This window comes from Oryzias latipes, chromosome 15 (assembly GCF_053564925.1).
Source record: "Oryzias latipes strain Hd-rR chromosome 15, Olatipes_Hd-rR_3.1".
NCBI lineage: Eukaryota > Metazoa > Chordata > Actinopteri > Beloniformes > Adrianichthyidae > Oryzias > Oryzias latipes.
In genome coordinates, this window is record NC_136251.1 from 12,922,053 (window position 1) to 12,949,628 (window position 27,576).

The following is a 27,576-nucleotide window of genomic DNA, read 5'->3' on the forward strand; positions in this document are numbered from 1 at the left end:
TTAAAATAATCATTAATTAACGGAACATTGACTGACTTGATGAGTTAAATATGGCAGATAACGTTTATATTTTGTGGAACACAAAAAAAAGAAAAAGTGACTTCTCCAGTACCGATAGCAGAACCGTTCAGGTCAGATCTTAACGATACTGCGGTCTTGAAGAATGTGGCCCCGGGGCTGGTTCAATACCGGGGCACGGTACCCATCCCTAGTAACAAGTGGAGGATAGAAGAGCTTCTTAAAGAAGTAACGGCTCTGAGAAACAGAATTTGTGTTGTTTGTAGGAGATAGATCCTTTCTTTACATTCTGTCTCTATAATGAACATTACAGACCATCCTCATCTTTGAGGGGGACAACTCGCAGAATCATGACTGACACACTTTTTTTTGACAAAAAAAGGCAGAAGTTCATACATGAATGTAATAATAAAGACATGAATTTGTTTCTGCATTTATTTTTATCAAGTCCTTTTCAGTATTTTATACATGTGAATCAGGAAAGAAGCTGGTAAAAACTATAAACATCGTAAGTAGAGAGAAGTTTTGAAGGTTACTATAAAATTGTAAAGGTTTTTTTTGACAGGAAAACAAAAACATGAGTTCAGGCGTCTAATTTCCTGTTTCATTAACACAAAGGAGAAGTTTATGCATCTTTTGCTTTAGTCCTTTTTTCAAACTCTAAATCCAGAATACATTTTCATCGGCATTTCCTTAACTTAAGTGTTGTGTATCAGTAACAGGAATTCAAGTAGAAACCTTGTGTTTCCTGAGATCTTGCAGACAAAGTCCAGTTTGAAGAGCAGAGACTGGGAAATGTGTTAGTTGTGAAGAAAACGCAAGTATAAATGTATAAATAAAGGAAAATCATTGCTTTTTTTGGTTACATCTTAAGTGCTTTCTCTCAGTTTGAAGGCTGCAAACATTTTTTACATGCTTGGAGGAAACCTGGAGTGACTCAGCGTTTTAGCTGCTCCGTGGCGCAGGAGGACGTCAGACCGCCGTGCCGCGGTTGATCTCAAGGTGGATCAGTTTGGGATTTTTCCCCGGTGTGTCGTGTTCACCGCTGCTTTGATGTTCCGGTGTTTTTTCTCCCACTTTCTTCTCGTCACCTGACCTGCTTGGAAGAGGAAAGAAGGTGAAATATATCACATATTGAATGAACTGAGAACATTTCTAAAGAATACAACCATAAAAGTCGACTAACAGTGTTTAATTCATGCTTATTAAAATGTTTTTAGTCTTTTTGATGGGGGAAAGTCTTTATTTATCCACAGACACAAGAGTCACTGTAACTTTATTTGTGTTATCACTCTGTGCTAACATCTTTACCTAAAGAAGTTTGTGTTAATAAAAGTACATTTGGAGGTAGAGGGTTTAGCCACCAAGCCCCTGTTTTATGGAATAAGCTCCCAGCTCATGTTAGAGAGGCCGACTCAGTTTCTACATTCAAAGTTAGACTGAAAACATTCCTCTTTGGACTGGCTTATTATCAGACTAGTTAGTATTCAGAGATTATTTAACTTAATGTTAATGTGTTAAATTGAAATTAATAACAATAACAAATTGTTTTTAGTAGGCTGCTAGAAGTTGAAGCTGGGGTAACTATGGTGCACTGGGGTTCTGTCCTCTTTTCTCATCTACTTCTATCCTCCTTCTCTTCTCTATTCTTGATTATTATTCATAATTTAGTTCCCTCTGTTTGGTGCAGTGCGATTCATGTACTGTCCCTCTTTCCCTCTCCCCTCCTGGAGGGATGGGTACTGCTTCTACACCTGGCTGTGTGCCTCCTGCCTCTGGCTCATCTCTGGCTCGTCTCTGCTCTGTACCTGACCGAGTACCTCATCTCTGCTCCTGCTCCTACACCTGGCTGTGGATCCTGTCTCCGGCCCGACTCGCGCCCCTGACTGTCCCCCCAACTCCGGCTGGATGAAGCTCGTCTGCTGGACTTTAAATATGTAGTTGTAGAGTTAGATAAGTTAGTTCTTCTCTAAGAGTTCAGGTAAATCGCCTGTCCGTCCTGGGGGAGGATCCCTCCTTCATGTGGGCACCCCTTAGGGTTCCTTCGTATTTTCAGGAATCCGTTTTTTTTAGGAGTTTTTCCGAAGGGGGTCTAAGGGCAGGGATGTCCAGTTTAGCTTAGTCAGTTTGTTAGTTCATTTTAGTATTTTCCTATTGAATTCTATGTATTCATGATCCTTTTGATTTCATGTTTCACTTTTTCAATTACCGATACGAAGCCCATCGAGACAACTGTTATTGTGAATTTGGGCTATACAAATAAGACTGAATTGAATTGAATTGAATTGTTTTTAGTCTGCAGAAAGCACTTTCTTTCAGCAGCTTTAAAGGATTTATTTGTACAATAGTGAGAAAATATGTATTTCCCCCCAAGAATCTGTCCTGTTATTTCTTCTTTAAGCTTGGAAGAAGGTCATGTAATCAAATGAGACCAACATGAAACTTTGCGATATAAACGCCACGAAAAATACTGAGTTGGATTCCTGAAACACCATAGCAACTGTGAAGCATGGTGGTGGAAACATAATGGTTGGGGCTGCTTTTCTGCAAAGAGGACAGGAGGACTGATCTGTATTACGGAACAGATAAATGGAGCCATTTTGGGAAAAAACCTTCCATCAGCGAGAGCACTGAGGAGGAAACATGGCCGATATTCCAGCAGGAATGATCCCAAACACATCACCATGGCAACGAAGGAGCATCTCTGTAGAAAAGCATTTCAAGGTTCCGGAGTGGTCTAACTAGTCTGCTCTGCTCTGTTGATGGAGTTTAAAGTCCATTTTGCCTAGCAACAGCCCCAAAACATCACTGCCCTAGAGAAGATCTGCAGGAAAGAATGGACCAAAATAGACCTACAGGAAACCTTTGACCTCTGTCATTAATAACCAGGGTTAAAGTATTGAAGTAAACTTTAGTTATTGACCAAATATTTATTTTACACACCATTATACAAATAAATTCTTGAAAAATCAAACAATGTGACTGATGGATTCCTTGTTTATATTTGGTCTTTTACAGTTCATGTGTTTCTATGTTACACATTGCAGACCAGTGTCTGAATGTGTGTGTGACTGGGTGAATGAGTCTGTGACTGTAAAGCGCTTTGTCCTTGTAGGAAGAAAGGCGCTATATAAGTATACGCCATTTACCATTTGCCATCTTTTTAAAAGGGACAATTTGCAGAATCGCTGACAAACAAACACTCTTTTGTGTGCTTTTCTCACAAATTGTTTGTAACCCGGCTCATAAGCGGCATCATCGTCAGGATAACTGCTGCCTGACTGATCACAGTTCTGAAGGAGTGAAAAAGCAGCAGAGCTCGATAGCTGAAAGGCTGAAATACTGGTGTTTAATGAATAAATCATTCAATCAACTGCAAAGGAAAGCATCTTGTATTTTTCTGTCATTATTCTTCATGTTGGTTCACATAGTGCTTGCAGTCTGTAATGTAATCCTCAGCAGGATGATGTCAGCTTTTGGCCTGCCTCAGCTTCAGTCTTTGGTTCTGCCATGATTGTGCCGTCCAGAGAAAAGTGTGAGCTTAACATTTAATTGAGGCCTCTGATTGGCCAGTTAATAACTTGAATAAGTTTCACTACAGAAAAAACATCATGAAACAAAAGAAGATTATCAAGAAAAACAGGTATCAGAGCAAGAACGGTTATTCTGACTAATGTAATGACTGAGTTACAGCTGTTTATTTCTCTGTGGAAGTCTGTGGGATTTTGGCTTCTTTGAACCAGCGGGTACTTCCTGGTCAATGGTTCAAGTGCAATGTTCTAGAAGAAGTTACCCAGGAACCTGACGTGAGCTCATTTCTGACCCTCACTGCTTTACTCTGTTTTTCTCCAGCTTCCTCTGATGTTCTTACTTTTTCTTGAAGAGTTTCTTGAAAGAGCTCCTGAAGCCTCCCTTGTCCTTGCGACTCCTCTCACTGAAGGAGGTGTGGTTCTCCTCCATCCTCCACTTGGATTCATCCCCCCATGACTGAAGACTGGAGTCCTGGTGGGATTCAGCACAGCTCCGCTTACATTTTTTTAACGGTTTGCAAATCCCAGAATGCTCTCATGAACTCACAATGCTGAGCAGTCCGTGAAGGTCGGCGCTCTGTTTATCGGCGTTACTGAGCGGAGTGTGGATTTTGTGTGATGGAGTGGAGCATCCTTTGCTGCCCTTACTGCCCTGACGCTCCAGCTTGGCGTGGCTGCCTATTGCCACAGACAGTCCAGTGTCCAGACTCACCGTGTTCTCCATCTGCAGGCCATTCAGTGACTGGACCACAGAGAAGAAACCAAAACAAGTGAATGTTTCTGCACTGAAACTTTATCTAAGGAGTTCCAATAAACAGGCTTACCTTGCTCTTGCGCTGGCTGGCCTGAAGGGGGCGGTGCAGATTGCGACGCGTCATCACAGCTTCATCAGGGGAAACGCAGCCCCTGCTGGCTGGTTTGCTGACACCGTTACCTTGTTTTCCGCCGTTGCCGAAGACGTTGCGGTTTGTGGGAGCGTTTGTTGCGATGGTGTGATGCAACGCCGAAGGGCCTTTGGGGCATTTCACAAATGCAATGTCGATGGAGGAGTCGGAGGAGGCGGAGGAGCAGCGGTCAAACAGAGGAGCATCCTGAAGGGACCCTCCGTCCTCATCGTAGAGATTTTCCATCCCTGGGGGGTCTGGAGGGAGGAGGAACTCCCCGAGCGCATCGGCCAGAGCCGAGCCGGGCTGAACCTGACGCAACTCTGCAGTTCTGGATGGAAGGTGGTGCTGGCCTGATGCAGACATTTCAGCCTCTGGGATGCTGCCGAGGCCTGGAGGTCAAAGGTTAACGTTTGCAAAAATCATTCCCTTAAATCACTTTTTTGTGACATCTGATTTTTTTTAATGGATAAAAAATATAAAATTCCAAATATAAATCGGTCCAATTTTTTATTAGAACTTGTAAACAAAAGTTAGTTAAAAAAAAACAAGCTCTCCACATGTTTAATTTTTGTAATTCGTCTTTTTTATTATTAAATAAAGCTTTCAGTTAATTTATTTAGTTTTTTTAATAAATAAACAAATTGCACAGAAATTTTCATTAAAAATTACTTTATGCACTCAAATGTATAAACAAATTATGAATTTGATAATTCAATTTATAATTTTACAATTACTGAGATTTTAACTTAGGTGGCAAATTCTGCAAGTCTGTCTTTTATTTTGAAATCCTCTGGCCTCTATATGTGTGTCTTGTTTTTTGTTATTGTTTATTTCAGGATGAGCATGAATTTACTCAAAGATGCAGATCATGGCCATGTCGGCCTCCACCGGGGATTTTGTGGGGACTTTGGTCAAACTTGAATCTCCTGATGGGCCAAACTTTACAATATTTTCCGCACGTGTGTGGGTGTGTGCGTGTGTGTATTAATGTGGAGTATATGTGTCCTGCTTGTGTCTCCATCCCTTTTTGACCTGTCTGTTTCTGGTTCCGGGAATCTGGATCGGAGCCGAAGAAAGGCAGCTGGGCCGGCCACTCTGTGTCGTAGCGGTTTTCCGAATCCTGGTCGCAGTCCCAGTTCTGGAAAGTGTGGGCCTGGATCTGCTCCAGCAGACACTGCTTCCTGCGCCGGACCATGTTGGCGTGCTCTCTGTGGGGAGCGCATCTGGTTTGAGCAGATCTGGAAGCAGACATCATCCAGTTGGAAGAGCGGAATTAACACTCACAACATTGCACCGCTGCCTGGGTACGGGGAGCAGATGTTGTTGGTTTGGATCCCGCTCTCCACTGTCTTTAACAGCTGTTTCATGGTAGACCTGTTGGTGGCGCACAGCTCAATTCAGACTCCTCATAGTCTCCTTCTGGGAGAAAGCGTTGTGTATGTCTCCTGACCTCTTCACCTCCTTCCGGTTGAGCAGCAGCAGCTCCTGGTTGTGCTGCAGCAGGTGATGATACTGCGCCGTGAAGGCCCGGAACTGCTGGATGCAAACCACCAGCAGGTAGTAGTCTGGATGCTCGGCGTCCGTCTGTCTCAGCAGGCCCTGCATCCAAAGAAAAAGTCATAGAAAAATCCAGAAATCAGGGAGATGAATATGGTTAAGGCAAATAAAAAGGGCCAGAATATTTTCCGAACATTTTCCTAAATTATGTATCAAAACAAAACAATTAACCATCCACCTCAACTTTTCAATGAGTTAATCATTTATTTTGAGTTTGTTGCTGCTCTGGAACATAAATGGATCAAAACTTGACAAGAACCAAACATTTCACCACATCTGGAAATAAAAAAAACTACCAAGAAAACAAACCATTTGGAATCCTGAATGGACTGATTACCACTAACAAATGGAGCACCCCACGGCTTTAATATAGGACCACTAATTTTTCATCTGTGCAAGTATAAAATTGATATGTTTCATGTGATATTTATAACCTCTGTGGTTCGATTGAAAATTTATAGAATATCCTAATTTGTTTAACCCTTGTGCTATCTTAGATGACCCCACCCTTCCATTGACGTGTTCTCCCTACCATGACAAAGGTGGATAAAGGTGGAAAGATTTCATGTAATCCATGGACACCAGTGAAGATCACAAATCATTGAAGAAAAAAGGTTCAGCGCACTGTCTAGTGGGTCTAGATGACCCAACTCCCAATGTTAAAGTGCCTAGGATAGCACAAGGGTTACATGAATTCCAATAGCAGTTTGGTCTTTTGAGCTAAAGGTGGCAGTTTAACCCTCAGCTCCAGAAAGGCTTCACATGAGGAGAATATAAAGACGGATGCGACTCCAACGTTTTTTTTTGGCAAAATTGTTTTGAAAACCAGTGTCACCTGGAGCAGCAGCAGGTATTCTGGGATCCTCTGGACAGGCTGAAGGAGCAACGTGTGAAGGGAGGGTTTGGACTCGTCTCCTATGATGTCACTCTAGTGGTGGCCAATTGGAGTGTAGGTGGAGAACATGAACAGATGAGAGCAGCAGATGGAGGCTTCCAGGTAGCAGCATCTTACAATTATTGTGTTTGGGGTTCTCTGCAAAGTTGGAATCACCTCCAAAAAAGCCGAAGACTTGGAGGAGCTGGAGGCCAGCATGGTGACGACGGACAGACAGTCTGGAAGTTCCTTCAGGTACGACACGTAGAAGTCCAGGAAATCACTCTGAAACAGAGAAAACCTTCATTTTTTTGGATCAAATCATGTTCAAGTCCCATTTTATGTCAGAGATGGTCCATGTGTCCCCACATCTTTGTGTTCTAGAGTCTGTCGTGAAGCTTAAATTGTTATTATTACCCGGAGGGAAGTTCTGTTGTTAATTTTTTTTCGTATTTTCTGTTTTTTGGAAACTTGAATGAACTTATCTTTTTACCGCGGTCCTGAAGATGGATGGAGATGATGCAATACAACACCCATTTAAAGTTGGAAATGATTTCTAATCATATGTTGCATCAAATAAAATGTAAAAATCTGCAGTTTGGAATAAAACTGCACAATAGTTTTGATAAATGTTGTACCCTAGTTTAAAAAAACAGCGACAACACGAGAAAAATGCTTGAAAAAGCAGGAGGCCTGTTGAATCCATGAAGCTCTGAGTTTGCATGATTCAGGGTAAAGAGTCCAAACTGGACTTCAGGACCTGTATGAGGTCAAAGGTCGGATCCCAACCAAAGCAGGAGGCCGCCGTGACCAGGAAGCAGAAGCACAAGACTAAAACTTTCCACGTCTTACCTCCTTGCTGGTGAGTCTCATAAATACATCTCCCATGATGCCTTTCCACTGACACTTGAGCACTCGCTCCTGGAGTGTGTGGAGGAGCTCAAGGTGCTGCTGGATCAGGAATCTTAAGGAGCTGGGAAACGGACTGAGGAGGGGGCAGATGAGAAACACAACAAACAAAACAAGGAATTATCAGCCTCATGGGGGGGACAAGTGTTCCGAGTCCCTTAGTCTCGGACGCCATGACCACGTTAACTGGCCGGTCAGAGTTCAGCTCGGTTGTTTCAGTGAGATCATTTGTAGCACGTGCGAGAAAGCCCAGCACTGATTGAGTTAACAAGCAGAGTCCCGTTTAAAAGAGCATTTTTCTGTCCAGTGTTAATAGTCTGCTTATTTGATTTATCCATTTCCTGTTGTCCTTGACTGAAATCTCCTAAATTAGATAAGAAGCCCCATGTGGAATCTGGAGGTTTGTAGCATGGATGTTCTTCAGGATTCAGGCTGACGAGTTCACTCTGGACTCACTGAGAGTCCACCTTAAATGTGAGCGACAGTAAAAATACAAACGTTGTGTTTTAGAACGTCTTCCCCTCAGCGCTGTATTATGGGGAAACAGTTTTAAATCCAGTATTTCCCGACTGATCTTCAGCAGCTGGTCTCTGAACAAACACCTGAACACTTCAACAGAAATCTGCAAACTGGTGATGAAGATGACGGCTGTTTTTCTCATTTGTGACACGACGCCTCACCGTTTGTCCTTGGAGGCCAGAGCCTCGGAGCCGTTGAAGGAGATGTTAGCTTTCAGCAGGAGTGACAGATGAGAGACGTAGAATCGCTCAGACTCCAGCAGCTCCAGAGCCGCCCTCTGCCTCTTACCTGCACACAACCCGAAATGTAGTAGGTGGTTTGATGACAGCACTTTTTAGAGAAAATACACAGTTCATCTACTGTTGTTGGTGCATCACAGCTATGCGTTTGTAAACCTAAGTTGGTGCACCTTGTGTTTGACTTCTGGTCGTGCTGACTCACCTCAAACCAAAGTTCTCTCAAAAATCTGTCAAGATGTTTTAGTAGTATGACTTTGGTAAACTGGGAAGCTGAACCTCTTGATGGACTGTTGGAGTCAATAGCCTGGCGGAGTGATACATTCTATACTGCATGCTTTAACTGTTGCAAACGGGTTGAATACATTAGGACTTGTGTTTTGCTTTGCTTGATTCACCCAGAAGTGCGAAAAAAGTTTTACTTTTAAAAATAAAGAACTTTTATATTCTATAGCCCAGAGCCATAATGGAGGGGTAAAAGGACCACATGTGTCGCCGAGCAACAGGCTGCTGACCCCTGATTTAGATAAAGACAAGGGGATGAAGATAAATAAACAAAAAAAATAAACCCCTGCTCATTGCAAAAACCGGAAGGAGAAAATACATCTCCCTAAACAAAATAAGACTAGGATAATGAAACATTGAAAAAAGAATCTCTGAATGAGGAATTATTTTCAAAAGACAAGTTTAGAACAGCGGAAAATAAAATCAATAATAGTGAACAATGACAGTGTAAAAGGAAATTAAATGTATTGTTCTGAGCGTAAACAAATTAAATTTACAGCAAATTTAAAATAAAGGGGAAAAAAATAAGAAATAATGAACTTAAAAACACCCTAAATTTAAGAGAATTTGGGGGAAATTAGCTGAAGAAGGAGCATTAAATGTGTAAAAAAAAAGGTTTAAAAAAACAATGGTGTAATGTGCTCTTTGGTAAAAGCAATACTTTAGAAAAAATGTTTGGTGTAAATGTTGTTTTTGTCAAATAGATGGTTGCAGGACTGATTTTGTCAGTCCGGGCCTCCGTACATTTACTCATACTGTAAGTTTGAACCTCAGAGCTTTTCTTTGGGTTTAAAGCAGCTGTTGTTTCGATGCTGTGTGTGGGAATCTCTCACTGTTCTCAGGCGGACTCTCCTGGACGTCCGTCTCATCCCTGCTGCTCCTCTCTTCCCACACAGGAGACCTAGAGGAGCAGCTCCTCTGGTGCTGCGCCTCCTGTTCAGAGGTGGAGGCTGCAGCAGAAACACCAGGTTAACCGGCAGCTCCATCACTTCTTCGGACAGTGGATGCCGACACTCACTCTGTGTGGAGCTTGTGCTCCTCTGTGGAGACTCGCTGAGCGGCAGAGTGGGGAACGAGTGCTGGAACACGCTGAGCTCTGATTGGCCGGGCGTACAGATGTGCTGGTCAGCTGCGGTCAGCACATCCGCCCTGGAGCTCTTCCTGCTGCATTTGGGAAAGTGTTTGTCTCTGGCCTCTAAGCTTTAGGTGGGTCATACCTGTGGCATCAGCCGTACCTGTGAGGAAGAGCGATGACGTGCTCTGACTGCAGAACTTCCACCTGCCTCTGCGTGTCCCTCTGTCTGCTGGAGACTTCCTTAATGTGGAACAGCGCCACACCCAGCTCCTCCTGTCAGGTACAGTCAAACATAGATAAGACCACCTCTTCCTCTTCAGAACAGCCAGAGACTCTGTTCTATAAAACCAAACTAAAGACCCACACCCATCATCTTTTGATCTATTACCTTTAATTATGATTATGACATTCAAGCCCAAATCTTTTAAAAAAATGTCGTTTTCTAGGACATAGTTTCGGCAGAGCAACAGGAATTCATTAGAAAGTCACGTCACAGTTGTGGCCGGGACGATTTTCACAAAGAAATCCCACACCCCCCCCCCTTCTTTGTTGCTGAGAGCTCTGTGTTTACACTCTCTCCCACTAGATAACAGCCCCTCATTTTTTCCATCTGCTCCTGATTAAAAACTATTTGAATAAAGAAATACTTAGAAAGGAAATTTTAGGCTTTTTTTTCTCCATAATCAGAAAAACAAGAACATGTTAAACACACACACACACACACAATTTTCATTTGGAGCAGGTCTTTAAAGCATCAGAAAATGGAGACCACGAAAAAAAGAACTTCTTTCTGGGTCAGAAAATTTGATTAGTTTGGTTCCAGTCAGATGCTCTAAATTGTGTTGCAGAGGCTGCTGCTCTCCTCCAGGAATAGAATGCGTGTGCGGTGGGTTTTTTATGGGAGTCTCGTGTGTGTCGGCACGACTCGGCAGCACCTTGAAAGTGTTGAGGGAGTTCTTCAGGCTCATTATCTTATCGTCAGCGTCTGTCTGATGGGCCTGCAGCTTCTCCTCCAAATCGTGGTCCCTCCTGCGCAGCTCGCGCAGCTCCAACAGCAGGCCCTGCAGCTGTTGCACAGGAAGCAAGTGTAAGTTTTGAAAAGGCAAACAAAAAAAAAGCTTTGTTGCAAACATAAAGCGTGCCATTCTCAGTGTCCAAGTGTTTATGTCCCACAGCAGTCCTTGTCTGGAAGGACCAGACTGGTCTCGCAATTCTTCTTTCTTTCTTTGGGCAAAAATGTCAACCCCACCACATACTCAAAAATTCACCTAGTACCTTGTGAAAATGAATTTCAGGCATAGTGAAAGACACCCCCCTCCTCAAAAAATGATGACATCACAGCACAAGAAAAAAACAACAAAAACAAATGGGGAAAAATCTCCTATGGGGCTCCAAAAAGACATACGTGTCAGGGATAACCAAAAGAAATCTGGAAATTATTCTGGGATGGCCACGGGATCTATGGCTTGGCGGCTATTTTGTTGCAAAATATGAAATTTGGCGATTTTCAGTTGTTCCTATGAAATGGGAAAAAAAAACTTTTGTTGGAGTCATCTTCACATAATTTCTCACACTTGCTGCCAGCTTAAGTCTACAATCACAACCCAAGTTTTGTTGACCTTTGGGAAGAGTCCGCCATCTTAAATTTTACAATACAAATTTAAACTCTTCCCAGGGATACCAAATCTGTCGCCTCCAATCTCCACAAACATCATTGAGAAGCTACTTGGGGAAAAAATGTTGGACATAGAAGTAGTAGATTTTTAAAGGCGTTCGCACAGCGAGCTCGCAAAAGTAGCGTTTCCATCTTGAAAATTGAATACACAAATCATTGCCTCAAGCTGATCAAAACAATATGACATACAATATGAAGACATTAGGAATGTGGGCATAATTAACAAAAAATTTCGCTTGCCGAGGAAATCCAAAAGTTTACTTTGCCAATTTTTCTAAAAATGAAACGGATCTGTTTAAAATAAAATAGTTCTACGGAGCTAAAACCAACAGAAAAGTGTTATTTCATGAACTTGTCTCTGACAAAGGTGGCTGGAGCAGAGGGAGGGCATAAGGCTCATGTAACAGCAGCTTACCCAGTGAGATCAGATCAAAGGTGGGTGACGAGGGCGGGCAGCCCCTCCAGATCACAAAACGCCGCTCGCTGCCTTAATTTTTATTTTTGGGGATGATGAAATGTATTTTTGCGACATTTCCGTAAAGTTCTTGTTTCAGTTCTTTTCCAGTTATTTTTCATGTTCTTTAATATGGAGTCATTAAGGTAAATGAACCACTCACTACACTCACATCTCTGTTTATCTGAGGACATGTTTACCCGTGTCTGCATGTTGTCTGACCATCAGATATATTCTGATGATTTATTCTGATAATTTATTCCCAACTGAGTTCACTTTACCCTCCTTTTCCTTTCTTGTACCTATGCCCCCCCCCCCCCCCCCCCCCGATCGTCCGATCCAAGAAGAAATTCAAACACAAAAAATTAACATAAACAAGTTTAGCTTCAAATACAAAAGGGGTTTATGCAAATATACTCCTCCTGTGTCCAAAGCTCCACAAGCCCAAGCCCCTATTGTAACAGTAGCATCTGTCCAACACAAGAGGCCTATGATCTGTTTGCTCAGCTGCGGTATAGGAAAGGTGAAAACAAAACAAATTAAAATGAATAAATAAACTAATAAATAAAGGGATGTCTTAAAGTTGAGGCATTGTTGACTGAAACACCTGTGAAATTATTTTATTTGATCCCGGAGGTGAAAAAAAAAAGTTCACGTTCTTGTATTGATTCCCTGCATTCCTTTTTTTTAAATGTATTTTTAAAATAATATTACTTGGATAGCTGTCTTAAGTTGAAGGGGTGGGTTGGGGGTGGGGGGTTGGCATCTTTTTGCTACTTGATGTTTAAATTGTTAAAATGTTTTTGTGTTCAAATTGTTCAAATTTTGAAAACAATAAAAAAAAGTTGAAGCATTGGCATCTGGACTCATTGTCTTTTTTCTTACAACAATTAACCACATTTGTAAGCATCTTCATGATGAATTTAGACCATATAGACCCCGATGATGTATTTCAGATTCCATGTCTTTACTTTAAGACAACACCACATGGAGGAATGAGAATTTTCAGAAACTCAACAGGGAATTGTTGTATGGAGAACAACCATTAAGCAGTTTTGCGTCTGGAAAATCGATTTAATAACGCAAACCTTTGAGATGCATTTGAAGAACTGTGTCTCTAGATGTCTCTAAGAGAAACTGACTTGATGTCACATTTTGGATGGACTCTTCACACACATGTGCAAGTTTGATTGAAGTTGTTGTGTCTTGTGTCAAATTTTTAATGTTTAATTAAGTGAGACACAAGGGGCTATCTGATCAACCCTTGACATTTTTTATTTCAAAAGGAGTTGGTTTTCAAATGCTATGGAGTAAATACATTTTGTAGGGAATAAATTGTCAAAAATAAACCATTTGATGTACAAGGAAGGGCAGAATAAAAACCCAAATGTTCCAAAAAACAAATATGACTTTGATGAATTTAGTTAGATTTCTGTTTTCTGGATTGCTGTTCGATGTGTTTCCACTCTTTATTTGTTCCTGGTTGTTGAAATGTTTATTTTTCGTGGAGCTGGATCATTTCACATGACTTCACCTCATGGGTCAGATGTCATGGTTTCAGCACATTTGCTTCCTTGGAGTTTTGTGTTTTTGCTGTTCAAGTTTCCTCTCACACACCTCTGTGTTTGCTGCCTTTGCCTTCTTCCTCTCTGCTCTTACATTCTCAATGTTCTCATGTTTTGCTGATTGAATTTATGGAAGATAACTGGATCAGTTCATGGGAACGTGGCTGAGCATTTCTCTCTCCTCTTATCTCTCCATCTCCTGCTGTTCCTCTCAGTCATGTGAAAAGCATCAGGCTGCTGCCTCAAAGGCGCGTCTGTCTTGTTTGCCTTTGGTTCTTGGTCTACTCTGAAGGTTAGCAGGGCTGCGGCCCATCTGAACACCTGGAGGCTGCAGTTTCGAACAGTCTGAGAGACCTAAGTCACATGTGTGATCCTCCAAAGCAAGCAGCTGGACTTTCATCGTTTCAGACACGGCGACATTAGAAAAGCCTGGATGTTTGTTAGGGAGTGAAGAATCTGTCACTTTGGTTGGTTTGACAAGTCCTAAAAATATTCTTTTTCATAAAAATATTTGCTAATAGTTTTAACTAAACGGATTAAAGGCAAACTTTATAGCATGTGGCTCGCACACTGGTAAAAAGTGAAGAAGAGGATTTCTCATCAAATTAATCCAGAAGGATGGATTTTTTAAATTAAACAATATAATTCTTGAGTTCAAAACGTGACATCAGCAGCTTTTATGTAACTAGAAATATTTGAACAAGGCAAAATTTGGGGAACAAGCGGAGCACAAAGAACATTAAACTGCAAAACACTGCTGAACAAAGCCATTAAAGTAGGAAGAGTATCTGTGTCTAATTGATGGCTCAGTTGGCTGAATGTAGGACTAGCTCATAGGAAACCAGGGTTAGTCAAAAAAAAAAAAAGAGTTTCTACTTGGAGAAAAAGAACAGACAAAGTAAACGCACGAGTTTCTATCTCATTTCCATTTTCATGTGACGCATATATGTATAACTTATCCAACTTAAATTAATTACTTCAATTGGTAACAAGTAATTGAGTTAAATTTATTCAACCTAATTCCTTATGTCTATCCAACTCAATAATTGTTTATACATCTCAAATTTACATATTAATCTAACTAAATGTCATATTACTCCAATTCAATTAAATGTTTTTCCATATTAATTTATTATAATTCTTGAACTCTTATATGTCTAAGTTTGAGCCTGAAGATATACTCGTTTTTATAACAATAAACGAATGAAACAATAGGGATATATGATCATACATTCAATTATTATCAGGGGCCGCCTGAGACATAATTCAAACTTATCATGGTTCTGACATTAATTTCAGTTCTTGTCACATAACCAAGCAGAATTGGTGCTAAATAAACTCATCATCCTCTCCCTCCCTCTAACTCGTGGTGCAGAAAGAATTAAACACTGGACAAAATAACTCGGCAAAACACAGTAAAACAACTAAACACATTTGGTCAAAAACCCACACTTAAACCCGAATCCGTCCAGACAGGCAAAGGGAATGGTATCCCACAATTCCTCGCGCTGCCAATCTAACAGCAACACCAAAGTGACACCTACTTGATTGAATTAATTTGAATGAAAGAAAACCAACTGATAACTACATGTTATTTTTAAGATGACTGAACTAAAAAAAAGATTTATCTTAACTAAAGCAAATAATTAAGTTAGATCAAAGTAAAAAGGTTTATCCTTCTAACATCCATATGTGGTCTTATCACCCTCTCATGGTGGAAAAAGTATTATCTGAGCTTATTTATCCACTAAATCATGTTCAAATGGACACGTCATGCTGCTTATCCTCTCTGAAAACAAACTTACCTTCAACTAAACCTGCTCCAGACCAGGTTGTGTTCAGAGCATGAATTGCTATGGCAACTTGACATCCCTTGAAACATACCTCCTTTTTGGGAACTGAAAGCTGTGGTTATCCGCTTCCTTTCCCTCAAACTTACCGTGGTAAATAGCATAACCTGCTTTTTGGAATACCCCCCTGAATTCAGTCAGCAATTGTTCCAGGTTTAACCATAAACGTCTGTATCTGGACAGATAATCTTTGATAATGTTCCTTAACTTCTACCTGGTGAAGCCTGAAGTAGGAGATGCACTGAAAGAGCAGAGTTTGTTGTGTTTCTATGGTTACAGGGTGAACCAGGCTGTGATTTACCTGACTGGGCTCCAGAGTTGGTCCTTCCACAGTTTGGTTTATTTCTAGAAAAGAAAAAACGTTTGAGAAAAGTATGTTTATTCAAACAGCAATTAAATTAAATCAGAAAGAGAAGCAATAAAATCATCTGACATGAACAAGTTATAATTTTAGAAGTTTCCACATTTACTAATTAAGTGGCGACACATGAAATAAAGACGATCTTCAGTTAGAGGAGGATTAACCCTTGTGCTATCCTAAAGGGTCCAGGGGCCTCATTTATAAACGTTGCGTACGCACAAAAGAAGGCGTACGCCACTCTCTACGCAATAGTTGAGATTTATAAAAAGCAAACTTGACGGGAAAATGTGCGGTCCTTCACGCAAGCACTGACCCAGGCGTACGCACAAAAACGGGTGAAATGAGAAACGGCGACACCGTCGGCAGATGGAAGAAACACGTGAAAGTGAAAGTGACAATCCTGCCTCTCAGAAATAACATGAAGACTTCACAAAGCAAGTCTTACAATTAACAGCCTACACGAACACCCGTTTGATCGATCAGCAGTGAAACAAACAAAAAACATCAAACGAAAATTACAATGAAATTCAAATGAACACTTATTTGGAAAAAGAAAAGTGAAATATGTTCTGCAATATTGGCATGTTGTGCAATTCATCCTCATAAATAATATAGTTAACAGAACGAAATAATGTACAAAACTGATATTCTCGTCAGTGTGTCCGTCTGGCGGAGCAGACAAAGGTGTGGGCGTGCGGACGGACAGACGGACGGACGTACTAATTATCCACTGGGGAAAGTTGTTTTCATATTAAAACATTTCTTCATAAGCTATGGAATTATGGTATTCATGCATATGCCTTTAGTTTGTTTTATTTTTGATAAAACAATGTATGGCGTATGTCTCAACCATTCAGAAAGCAACAAGAAATTACATTTGCGCAGATCAATTTCCCATTTCCACGTGGATTATTACCGACATCTGTAGCTTGTCAGATGCAATTAAATGGATGGAAATAAAATGCCCCATCACAATGCGTAATGACGCACAATGGCTGATCTTACGCTCTTAGAAGATGTGGCAAATGGAAGAATTCGGAGTGAACGCATCTTTAGACAGCAAGAAGACTTGCTGGCAAATGAGGACGACTGGCTTATGAGCCGGTTCTGACTTCCTCCAGCCGTCCTGTTGGACCTCTGCGGGCTTTTGGGCCCGGCGTTACAGAGGAGCACTCGGAGGAACCACGCGTGTCACCCGGTGCATCTGGCGCTCCGGTCCCCCCGGCGCATGCATCTGGCGCTCCGGTGTCCCCCCCGCCCCCCCATGGAGCGCTGTAGCCTCACAACCTCGAATGGTTGTGAGGCTACAGCATTTACAGCGTCCGCCACAGTTTGCCGCTCACGTGCCTTTTTGGCATTAGTAATGCCCACACTGTGCCCTCCAAACAACACTTTTCTCATTTTTTCCACCTCGCCAACGATAACTTTTACTTCACATTGAGTGAAGTTACGTTTTTTTGATTTCCTCTCGGTGTTCGCCATGGTTCCGCAATCAATGAATATTCATTTGTGGGCGTTTCACGGACTATTTATGGGCAACTATGGGCGTGTCATGAAGCCGCAAAAAGCTGCGCTGCATTTAGAATTGATTGTGATTTATTAAGAGAAAGATGCGTAGGATGTGCATGCGCACGGTTTTATAAATCCGAATATTTCTTTGCGTACGCACGTCCCATGTTTCATCCGTACGCCATTTCTGACGCAAATCCTACGCAAAGCTTTATAAATGAGGCCCCTGATCTTTATATTGACCTGTTCTCCCTACCATGACAAAGGTGGATAAAGATGAAAAGGATTTCACCAGTGAAGATCACAAATCATTGAAGAAAAAAGGTTTAGCTCACTGTCTAGTGGGTCTAGATGACCCAACTCCCAATGTTAAAGTGCCTAGGATAGCACAAGGGTTAACAGCAGAGGAAGTGGGTCAGAGATGATTAGAGCTTGTTTGAAGCCGTTTAAACTTTTTAGTAAAAGAACTACACCAGTATTTGGATGAGAATTGGGCTTAAGTTTTTCAGGCAGAATCAGCAGTACGATAGAATTGTACTAATTGGTTCCAATATTTGGGTCATCGTAAAGTTCCTAACTGAGTCATGAACCATGAAGGAGGAATGCAAACTGGATCAAAACGATTTTCCACACTTTCTCCAGAAGAGTAAAACTGACTGCCAACCATCACACTTTAAAACATGAAAGCTTCCTTTTGCAGAAGGAAAAAACCAAGAGGGAGAAGAACTGATTTGACCTCTGAGGAGTCATGGAAATGAAAGATTTTTTATTCAAAAAAACTCTTGACTTTTGCTTTGAACTTTTTGCCTAACCATTTTTTAATTCTATCTTATGTATTCATTGTTTATTCATATTATTCTTTTCTAACTTTTGAAAATACTGAATTCCCAATGAAGATCTTCAGGGTTGCATGATGTCATTAAACAGAGAAACAATGCAGATGGATCTGTGGTCATCACACAAAGTACCTGAACTCCACAGACCAAAGTCACATTAAATGATCGATGGCCTATCAGGCTTTACAAACAAAATAAATAAAAAAATAATTCAAAAACTTGAATAATATCCTTTTTAGGAAAGAAGTAAAGGGATTTTGGAACCCTTTATACACAAAAACTGGCATGTCTGGGCTGCCGCAGGTTGCACAAGGTTTTGGAATATTATCAAGAAACTTCACTTGAAATAAAGCTACATTTTGTGAATGTTACGGTGCAAACTTCTACAGAGATTTTAGCACAAGTTTATCTCTGCAAATCCATCCATCCATCCATCCATCCATCCATCCATCCATCCATCCATTCATCAATCTTTTTAACCTGCTGTGCCCCTTTTGGAGTCATGGGGCTGCTGCCTATCCTGGCTACTGTTGGGGGAAGGCAGTATACACCCCGGACAAGTCATCAGCCTATCACACACTACATCACACACATCAAGTGGCACTTTGGAGTCATCAAGTACCTATGAACCATGTTTTTGAACAATAGGAGGAACCCAGAGTACCGAGAGAAAACTGAGACGTCCAATTGGACAACTGAAGGCCATTTCCTGACCCAAATGAATACTGCACCTGTTTGATCTGATTGTACCTTGATGACTTAGACTACAATAAATACGATTGGCCGACTTGGTATAAATCTTTTCCTGCTATCCATTTCTAAACAACTTCATTTTCTACTAACCTCTGAGCAAATTTAGAAAATCAAATAAAAGATGTATCCATGTAGAGCAGATCATGAGTGGTGTAGTTTCTGTGTGCAGGAATGATAGAGAATCAGGAAAGGTCTGGATGGACCTTTAAAGGAAACTCCTGATCCTCCTGGGGCAGCATTTTCCATCCCTCTACCTTGGTTGATTTCCCGCCATCCATGTCCCACTTATGGTCGACTATCCAGGTCTCAAAATTCCAGGCTCTGAACGGCTGAACACACGATGCAGGATAAGCATCAGGTGGAATGCTGAGAAAGCTGATAAACTGGTAAGGAGGTAGGTAAGATGGGTTCCTTCGGGGGACCATCATGATGAGACTTCTCCATGGACACAAAACACATGAAAACTTGTTAGGTCCATCAAAACCTGCTGCAGCATCATCAGCATAGAAGAACTGTATGTGTGACGGTTTCGTCCAGAGTCGAGTCTTTTTGCTTGATTGGATGTAAAATCTAGAGCTGCACCAGGTCTCAGCAATGAAAGTAGGAACAGATAAACTGATAGATGCTCTTCCTGTGGAGATCAATCCGCAAGGCTCATAACAGAGTTTCATGCTTCACAAGTCAAATTCAGGACAGCGGTCATGTGAAAGTTCAACATGTGCTGAAGCACAGGGACAGAACTGGTTTTATGACATTGTGATGGAGCCAGAGCCTCATTTGAAGACATTTCAGATCTCTTGAGTTTCTGTTTGTGGTGTTTTGTGGGGTCTTTGTTCAAAAGTGGTGCAGCTTGGGGGACCGCGATGAGGTTTCAATCCAGAACAAGGCTTCTGTTTGTGGTGGAAATGTCACAGCACGTCAAGGCTGCTGTCAAAACTGCAGAGGGTCAAGTCAGATACGCATCGGACACAAATTATTTTGCATAATGTTGCAGAACTGCTGGCAGAAAAAAGAACAAAGGGAGAATTTGAGTCCAAAGGAACCAACAGTGTCAACTTTCCTTTAACCCTTGTGCTATCCTAGGCACTGTAGCATTGAGAGTTGGGTCATCTAGACCCACTAGACAGTGCTCTGAACCTTTTTTCTTCAATGGTTTGTGATCTTCACTGGTGTCCATGGATTACATGAAATCTTTCCACCTTTATCCACCTTTGTCATGGTAGGGAGAACACGTCAAAGTAAGGGTGGGGTCATCTAAAATAGCACAAGGGTTAATAGACAGATTGTGTGTTTTTCTACAGCAAAGACGACCCCATGTCACGATGTATGCTTTGCACTTCTTCCTCCATGTTTCAAAGGCAGTTTTAAAAAATATTGTATTTGTGACATAGAACATATGCTGGGTAGGCCACAAGCTTCCTGCTTCGAATCCACTGTGATCCAGCCACTTACACACAATTGTTTTCTTCATCTCAGCTGGTATTTTACTCAAAACTGTACGCTGGATAGCTCCAATATTGCTAGCCATTTTTGTTACATTGCTAAAGTTAGGATTGGCTGTAATCTAGCAGGAGAACACGTAAACAGATGGATGATGGGAAGTGGATGCGGGCTCCTCGCCAACAGTCACACTCCCAACCCAAGAGCAGTTAGAGGAGGATTTTTTCAAGCAATATTTGTTTTCGTATTTGTTTTTTGTCTTCCTTCATCTCAGCATTGATGTTGTTGTCATTGACAGACATACCGTGATTGTTTGTTAAATGTTTGCTTCAATTAAAAAAAAACTCCCAACTCAAGAGTCGAATTTCTCATGAACTACTGCAGAAGCTGTCCTGAAACAATGCAGTTTTTTTTTTGTTTTGGCTAAAACCAGCCTAATCATAATTTAAAAAGACGACTGGGAACACTTTGACAGTAGATCAAAAGATGATCAGAGTGGGACTTGAACAGATTGCGTGAAGGAAACCCACCAGGAACTTCAGATAAATGAATGCCATAGATAAATGAATACAAGCACAAGGGATCAAACCAAACTAATTTAAAGCTATGAAGGCAAACCGTTAACATAAAAGGTCAAAGTATAAACAGAAAATGTAAAATCCACAATCCAACCATGTCCTTGCCTGGAGTTTAGCATTCAAACCAGCTAATACATTTTTCACATCGACTGTAGATGAGGACTGGACTGAGTGAGTGAGTGGGTGATATCACCCATAAAACAAGCTCTGACAAAATTAAGTCTGTTCAGTCGTCATTTTTCGCGATACAGATGCCGTCGTCATGTTGGAGCCAGATCAGTAAGTAGTGATTGGTCCAAGTTGGTCTGCGTCGATGTTTCTATGGCAACCACTCCCACCAGTCAGGAGTGAGCTTGTCAGAAGGCCACATCCTTACCACTTGAAATCTGTCTACACAAAATCTGTCAATCAAACGCTTCGAACGTTTGACTAGAAACCACCTACTTCTAGAGAGGCATCTGATTGGTCAGTTTATAACTTGAATAGGTTGCAATATGGAAAAAAAATTAAAAAATAGGCTCATCAAGATGTTACAAAAAGAATATCAGAGCAAAGAACAATTATTCTGACAAATAGAAAGACTGAGTAATAGCCGTTAATTTCTCTCTAAAAGTCTATTCCTGTTCTCATACAAAATCTATGGTTTCTCATATAAAGGTTAGGCAACCCCCTCCTCAAGTAAACAGCTGTGAGACACAAATAACTGCTGCAGACAAATTCTCAATCTGCTCCTGTTAGCTTAACTTTCAAAGCTTAATTCTCCTTGTATAAGTCCTCCATCATCGGAAAAATGCCACCAGAATATGTTTAAAACACCAAAAACGTTTCATTGGAGTGGGTCTTTAGATCTCATAAATCAAAACATTCAGCAAAGGTTCACAGAACAACAGGTTTGATCCAGCCTCAACAATGCAGTATGAACTTTCATCAGGAGGAAGAGACAAAAGTAGTGCTTGACCTCCAGGTAAATTAACAAAAGAGGATTAATCAAATTGAAACTTTACTTAATCTTTTTTTATGACTTATTCCCCTCAGCAGCCCTTTATCGTTTTTTAACGGCACAAAGGAATTCTTGTCCAAACAGCCGCTCAGATGCAGAATAAGAAAGACATCGTTTGAACTGCTACGGGCAAAATAATGGCAAACAAACAAGACTAAACATACGGTTACATTTATTTATTTATTTAAAAAGATATAGTACTTAAAACATTTCTAAACACAGAATTATGTATTTATCTGAATATTTTTAAAGCTTTTATATTATAAATTGATTTAAAACATCTTGATTTGTGTTGTTTTAACAAACTAAAATAGAGTTTTAGACACTTTTTTAATTAAAAATGATAAATCCAAGAATTTTCAAAAAATAAGTGAAGTTATGCTTGATAAAGGAGTTTGAACTCTTTTATTTGGAAATAATTATCCCCTACACCACACGAGACTTTGTTTTCCTTCTTTTCTACAAAGTGAGAAGCTAAAGATGTGAACAACACCTCCTCCTGCAGCAGTTTTTACCTTCCAGCATCTCCTCCGTCTTCTCTGCCGATTCCATCTGACCATTCTCCATTTTTCTCGTAGTCCCTCCACACACTTCTGAGCTTCTTCTCCAGTCTGCTCTTCAGCTGAGCCCCTCTGATCTGAGGGAGTCTATCTTCTGCCGGGATCACTCACTTTCTCGCATCCAAAGCATGTGAGTCCTGTGATTTTCCCCTGTGTACAAAAAGCTCCTTGTCTTCTCAGGAGTGGAAGGACAGAGGCTGAAGATCAGAAGTGGGGAGAGAGAGACATTTGTTCTTCATGCAGCCACAAACTGCAGTAGAGTCATTACATTTAAGCAGGCGTGACGGCTTCTTGATGAGGGGGACTCGCTCTGCCGCGCACAACTGGAAGCTAAGATGGAGTTCTCCAGAATTCAGAACTTTTCTGGGGTTTTTTTGTCCTCTTTTGTTCTCTTGCTTCATTCAACCCTCAGCCTCTCTGGGCCTCTCGTCAACGGGGCTCAACCAATTCTTCTGTACTGAGAACAACTAAGGAGAAAGTTCTTTTCGCTTCACAGTTGCCTTTATCTTGGCCAAATGGAATGTAAGCTAAGATGTAACATGAGCTTGTCATCAAAAACAAACACTCTCATTTGTGTGCTATTTCGTTTTTGAAGACCCACTCGGATGAAGGTGTTTTTAACATGTTCTTGTAGCATTTATAAAGAAAAATTGCAATTCTCAGCATTTCTTAATTTAAATCCTTGTAAATTAGAAGCCGACAAAAATTGCTGTTTGCAAAAAAACTTGTATGTGACGTAGAATATATACTGGGCGAGCCACAACCTTCACACTTCGCTCCATTCTGATGCATCCGCTTACTGTTCATATAATGACCACCACAGACAGAACCAGAGTTATGACAACTGATTGTGTATGAGAACCGGTGTAGTTACCATAACCATTCGGCCTGTAACTTCCATTTGGGGTCCTTCGGAGTCCTCGGACTAATGCTGACGTCACATTATGTGATTGGCTGTACGTTGGTTTGATGACGTGTCAGACAATGATTGGCCTGGACAAATAACAATACTTCCATTGAAGAAAATATTATGAAGTCTGTTGTATACAAACAGAGCTCCGACATAAAGCGAGATTGTCTTCTAAACGTGCCTTTATTATTGTTATGATTAGTATTGAATGCATGTTCGCTTATAGTTTTTTTAATCTGTGCACCAGTGCTTTATTATTGTCAGAACGGACTCGGAAGAGCAACATTTAGCCGTGCTAACAACATTTTCAGCCACGGCTGAACTTAAACTGGAATAACAAGCGGATTGTGGCAAAATCTCTTTATAAAAATTACAAATAATGTTGTCAGACACAACTTATGAGGGAATATAACTTTGGGTTCCAAAAGGGAATGTGAAATGAAAATATGTAGAGCCCGAGCAGATCTCGAAGCCACGTAGTTTGTCCAATTTGGGTTACCGTAGTGTGACGTTACCTTCAGTCGAAAGGACCCCGAACGGAAGTTCCAGGCTGAACGACACCAGACATAATGAGTTTGGCATCACCCATACAAAATTATTTACTTCTGGCTTCATTGAAATCAAGCCAATTCAGTAGCCATTTTTCTGCGATAAGAACGTCACCATGGTGGAGCCAGATGACGTCAGTAAACAGTGATTGGTCCGAGCCTGTCTGAGGTATAGATTCTATGGCAACCACTCTCGCCAATGAGGAGTAAGCTTGTTGGAAGTCCACAACCCTACCACTTGACAGCGGGCTCTGGAGAATCTGTCAATCAGACGTTTCAAACGTTCATTGTGAGACCTCAGGTTGTTATTTAGGAATCTGATTGGTTAGTTTATAACTTATAAGTTAAAATATAATGAAAAAAAAGAAGATTATCTAGAACATGTTAAAAACGGTATCAGAGCAAGAATAGGTTTACTTAATAATAGAATGACTAATAGATGTTTATTTCTCATTAGAATTTAATGGGATTTTGGCTTTTTTGGACCCAGCGGATACTTCCTGTTTGGTTCTTGAGGCGGGGATGGGTCACTAAGTCCATTTCTCCTATACATTCTATGGTTATGATTTAAGTTCTGAGTTCAGAAAAGCTGCAGTCGTACCAACCGTTGATCACAAACATCTTCTATCGTTTATTTTTCATCTCATTTCCTCGGTTTATCTTCACAGAACCTCACAAACATCCCAGAAAAGTCTTTTTCTGCTAAAGATGTGAAAGCGGGAAGCTAATCTTGCCTTCATTCCAACATTAATACTGGTCTGCATTTGTTTCTGCTCCGGACAGGAAAAAAGAAAGAAACATGTCCTCACTGTCTTCATGGAGGCAATGAAAACTGCTAATCCTATCTGAAATAAGTGATTCTGGTTTGTGTAGATGCTGTTTATGGTTACAGGCTGCAGAAGAGGACATTCAAATGTATCTACAGCTTTACTAGATTATGCAATCATGGTTTCATTGAAAACACAGCTGAACACCGAAGTCTCTTCAGGGCAAAACATTTCACAAGCAGAACAATAAGTTAATTATGACTGAAAGTTTGGAGAAATAATGTGACCAGAATCGCTGCCTGTGGAAATGAAACCAATTCCGATCCACCATTGGTTGTGATTGAATCAGTGCTCAGATGTGAGTCCACGTGTGGGGATCAGTGTGACGGTTTCTTGGGTTTCCTTCAGCGGCCGTCGCCGTGGCTTCTCTCTAGTCTCAGCCGCTCCCAGCGCTCAACAACAAACCTGCGTTTGAAGGTTATGCAAGTCCCACGCATCATCTGACGGCGTGGCTACATGTGAGCGTGTGGAGGGAGAATGTGCCACTTATTCCTCTCTGGACACAAACAAACACAACTTGTCTTGTTGGCAGATAAGTGAGTTCAGGGAAACTGCAGTCATGGGTGACGTGACTGCAAGAGCTGGAAGTTTCAAATCTTACAGTCAAATGTCAACTGTTATTCAAATTACAGGACGTTATAACTTCTAAAAGCATTTTACCCCAATTGTGAAATCTTGCACTTGCTTCCAGTCAGTTTTAGGATCGATTTAAAGGTTCTTTTATTAGTTTAGAAAAGTTTACATGGAATTGGACCCTCATTTTTATCAAATTTACTTTTAGTTTATGACCCTCCCAGAGCCCTCAAGCCCTGCTGGTGGTCTCAAAAGTCCAAACTGAAATGTTGGCCACATTTCAGCACCGTGGGCCCCCCTGTGGAACAGGCCGTGGGCTTCATCCACTGTGGAAGTTTTCAAGAAAAAATGGAGGACTCATCTGTTTCAGTAAAGCTTTTTTACACCGTTTTTACCTGTCCACCTGTTTTAATTGGATTTTAATTAATTTGTAAATAATAAAGATTGATTGTGGGATGTGTATGTTGGTTTTTTATTTTTTGTTATGAATGCTATTTTAACAACTTTTTATTTTATTTTACTATTTATTTTTATTATGTAGAGCACTTTTTTGCAGGAAAAGTGCTTTATAAGTTTGAATAACACTCAGTAACTAAAAGTAATATCATATTTTTATACTTTACTGTAATAAACTGTTGTGTTGAAAATGTTTATAAACCGTTTCTACATGTTTACTTAATATATTCTTGTTTCTCAGGTTGATTTTCTTTAAACAATATTTAATTTTCAGGGGGCCTTTTTTAAAATATTGAAATTAATGTTGTGATTTTGTTGTTGCAATAAGAATAAAACAGCAGGGGAAAAAATACTTTTTAAAACAAATTAACCCTGTAAACCCCGCTACATCAAGGAATTGACAGAAAATCATTTTTATTTTAGGAATGAATATGTTTATTTAAATCATTTTATAAAATCCATACAAAAATTGTACAATATAATTTCTTATGAGATATAATGTATTTTCCTTTTGTTTGCATTCTTTAATTATTTTATGTTTTTATTGATCGAAACAACAAAATCAAATCCAAATCTAAATGTTTGCGGACACTTGCCCAGACGTCCTGGAATCAAAGCTTCATAGCAAATGAACTCTAAAAATTTGAAATCATGCACCAAGAAGGGGTCTAACTGAGCTTCAACGTGTAAAAAGATCTCCTTTAAGGATGCATTGATGTCTCTGTCTCAAAGGTTATGGGACACGTTTCAAAGAAAGGAAATCTCACTGACATGGATGAGGTTTTGAAGACAATTCGTTGTAGCATCAGCTTCACCAGACCGGATCTGAACCTTCAGCCATGCCCAAAACACCAAAGGAGTTCTGAAGAAAAAAGAAAAGAAAAAAAAGAAAAATCCTCAGCCATAGAATAGAAAAAGAAGCTGAAAAGCTGCTAAATGAATCTGAAAAGTGTCCAGACAGCATTACAGCAACAGTGATGAACTTTGAAGCTTCACCAGCAATGAACACCAAAGGAAAAGAAAAGGAAGCAAATAGAAGAACAAGATCTTCAGCTTCTTGATAAACGTCTTTCTTCAGTTACGACCACCAGTGGCTACATCTTTATGGGACACTTTCTCCCCACTGCTTTCTTGCCCTTTGGCAGAGTTTTTTGGTAGTAAAATTGTTTTTTTGGTTTTTTTTTTAAACTATCTTTGCTTCAATCCATTGCTGAGAGTTAACTGAGTCCATCTAATGTTTCATCTCTATCAGTAATTTCAGTACAGATTTCTTTTTAAATAACCATGTTTTCTCCTCTACCCATAGGATTCTTCCTGCTGGAAGATTCATACCCTGTTAAAATTGACTCTTTTTGAAAATAGCGTTCTCCCGAGTGTTCTTTTGTTTAATTTTATCTCATATTTTTGACTCTTCAATCCTCTAATATATTTTATTTTCATGTGTGACTGTCAGATAAGCTGCATCACTCTGAGTCTTCATCATTTTTTCCTCCCTAACCTATCTGTGTCTTCATTTCCACATCGACTTGTCCAGAAATTCCATATTTTCTTGGTCATATTCGTATTCGTAATCAAGTTTGATCTCATCCTGTAAACACAAAACATAACATTTGACAATCTCTGCATACGAGTTCTGTGCCATAGTCAGATCTAAAACATAAAACTTCTCCAATAAGGCTCAAATTCTGCAGGAAAGGTCTCAGTTGCCTGCAGAGCATCATTTCCCAGCTTCAGAAAATAAACTATGGATGAATTCAGGTTCACAGCAGTAGTAAGTAGGGAATAGTATGA

General features: G+C 40.5%; 1 protein-coding gene across 8 annotated transcripts; it reads right to left on the reverse strand.

Moving 5' to 3' along the window:
- Positions 1-439: 439 nt before the first annotated feature.
- On the reverse strand, positions 440-27,547 carry arhgef33 (Rho guanine nucleotide exchange factor (GEF) 33). 8 transcript variants are annotated; one of them, XM_078931779.1, is made up of 18 exons: positions 27,284-27,378; positions 26,557-26,647; positions 15,736-15,779; positions 10,826-10,957; positions 10,051-10,163; positions 9,834-9,979; positions 9,649-9,765; positions 8,456-8,582; positions 7,719-7,851; positions 7,044-7,151; positions 6,828-6,920; positions 5,886-6,034; positions 5,720-5,809; positions 5,468-5,643; positions 4,373-4,824; positions 4,096-4,290; positions 3,890-4,020; positions 440-1,117 (listed from the first exon to the last, which is right to left on the reverse strand). In XM_078931779.1, exons 4-18 carry the CDS (start codon positions 10,856-10,858, stop codon positions 991-993), a joined length of 2,190 nt encoding a protein of 729 aa, XP_078787905.1. In that variant the 5' UTR covers positions 10,859-10,957; positions 15,736-15,779; positions 26,557-26,647; positions 27,284-27,378; the 3' UTR covers positions 440-990. The 8 variants fall into 8 exon arrangements, with proteins under 8 accessions (XP_078787905.1, XP_078787902.1, XP_011482474.1 ...); XM_078931776.1 differs by lacking the exons at positions 26,557-26,647; positions 27,284-27,378 and adding an exon at positions 22,427-22,615 and having other exon boundaries at positions 440-1,114; positions 9,834-9,976; XM_011484172.4 differs by lacking the exons at positions 26,557-26,647; positions 27,284-27,378 and adding an exon at positions 22,427-22,615 and having other exon boundaries at positions 9,834-9,976.
- Positions 27,548-27,576: the final 29 nt, after the last annotated feature.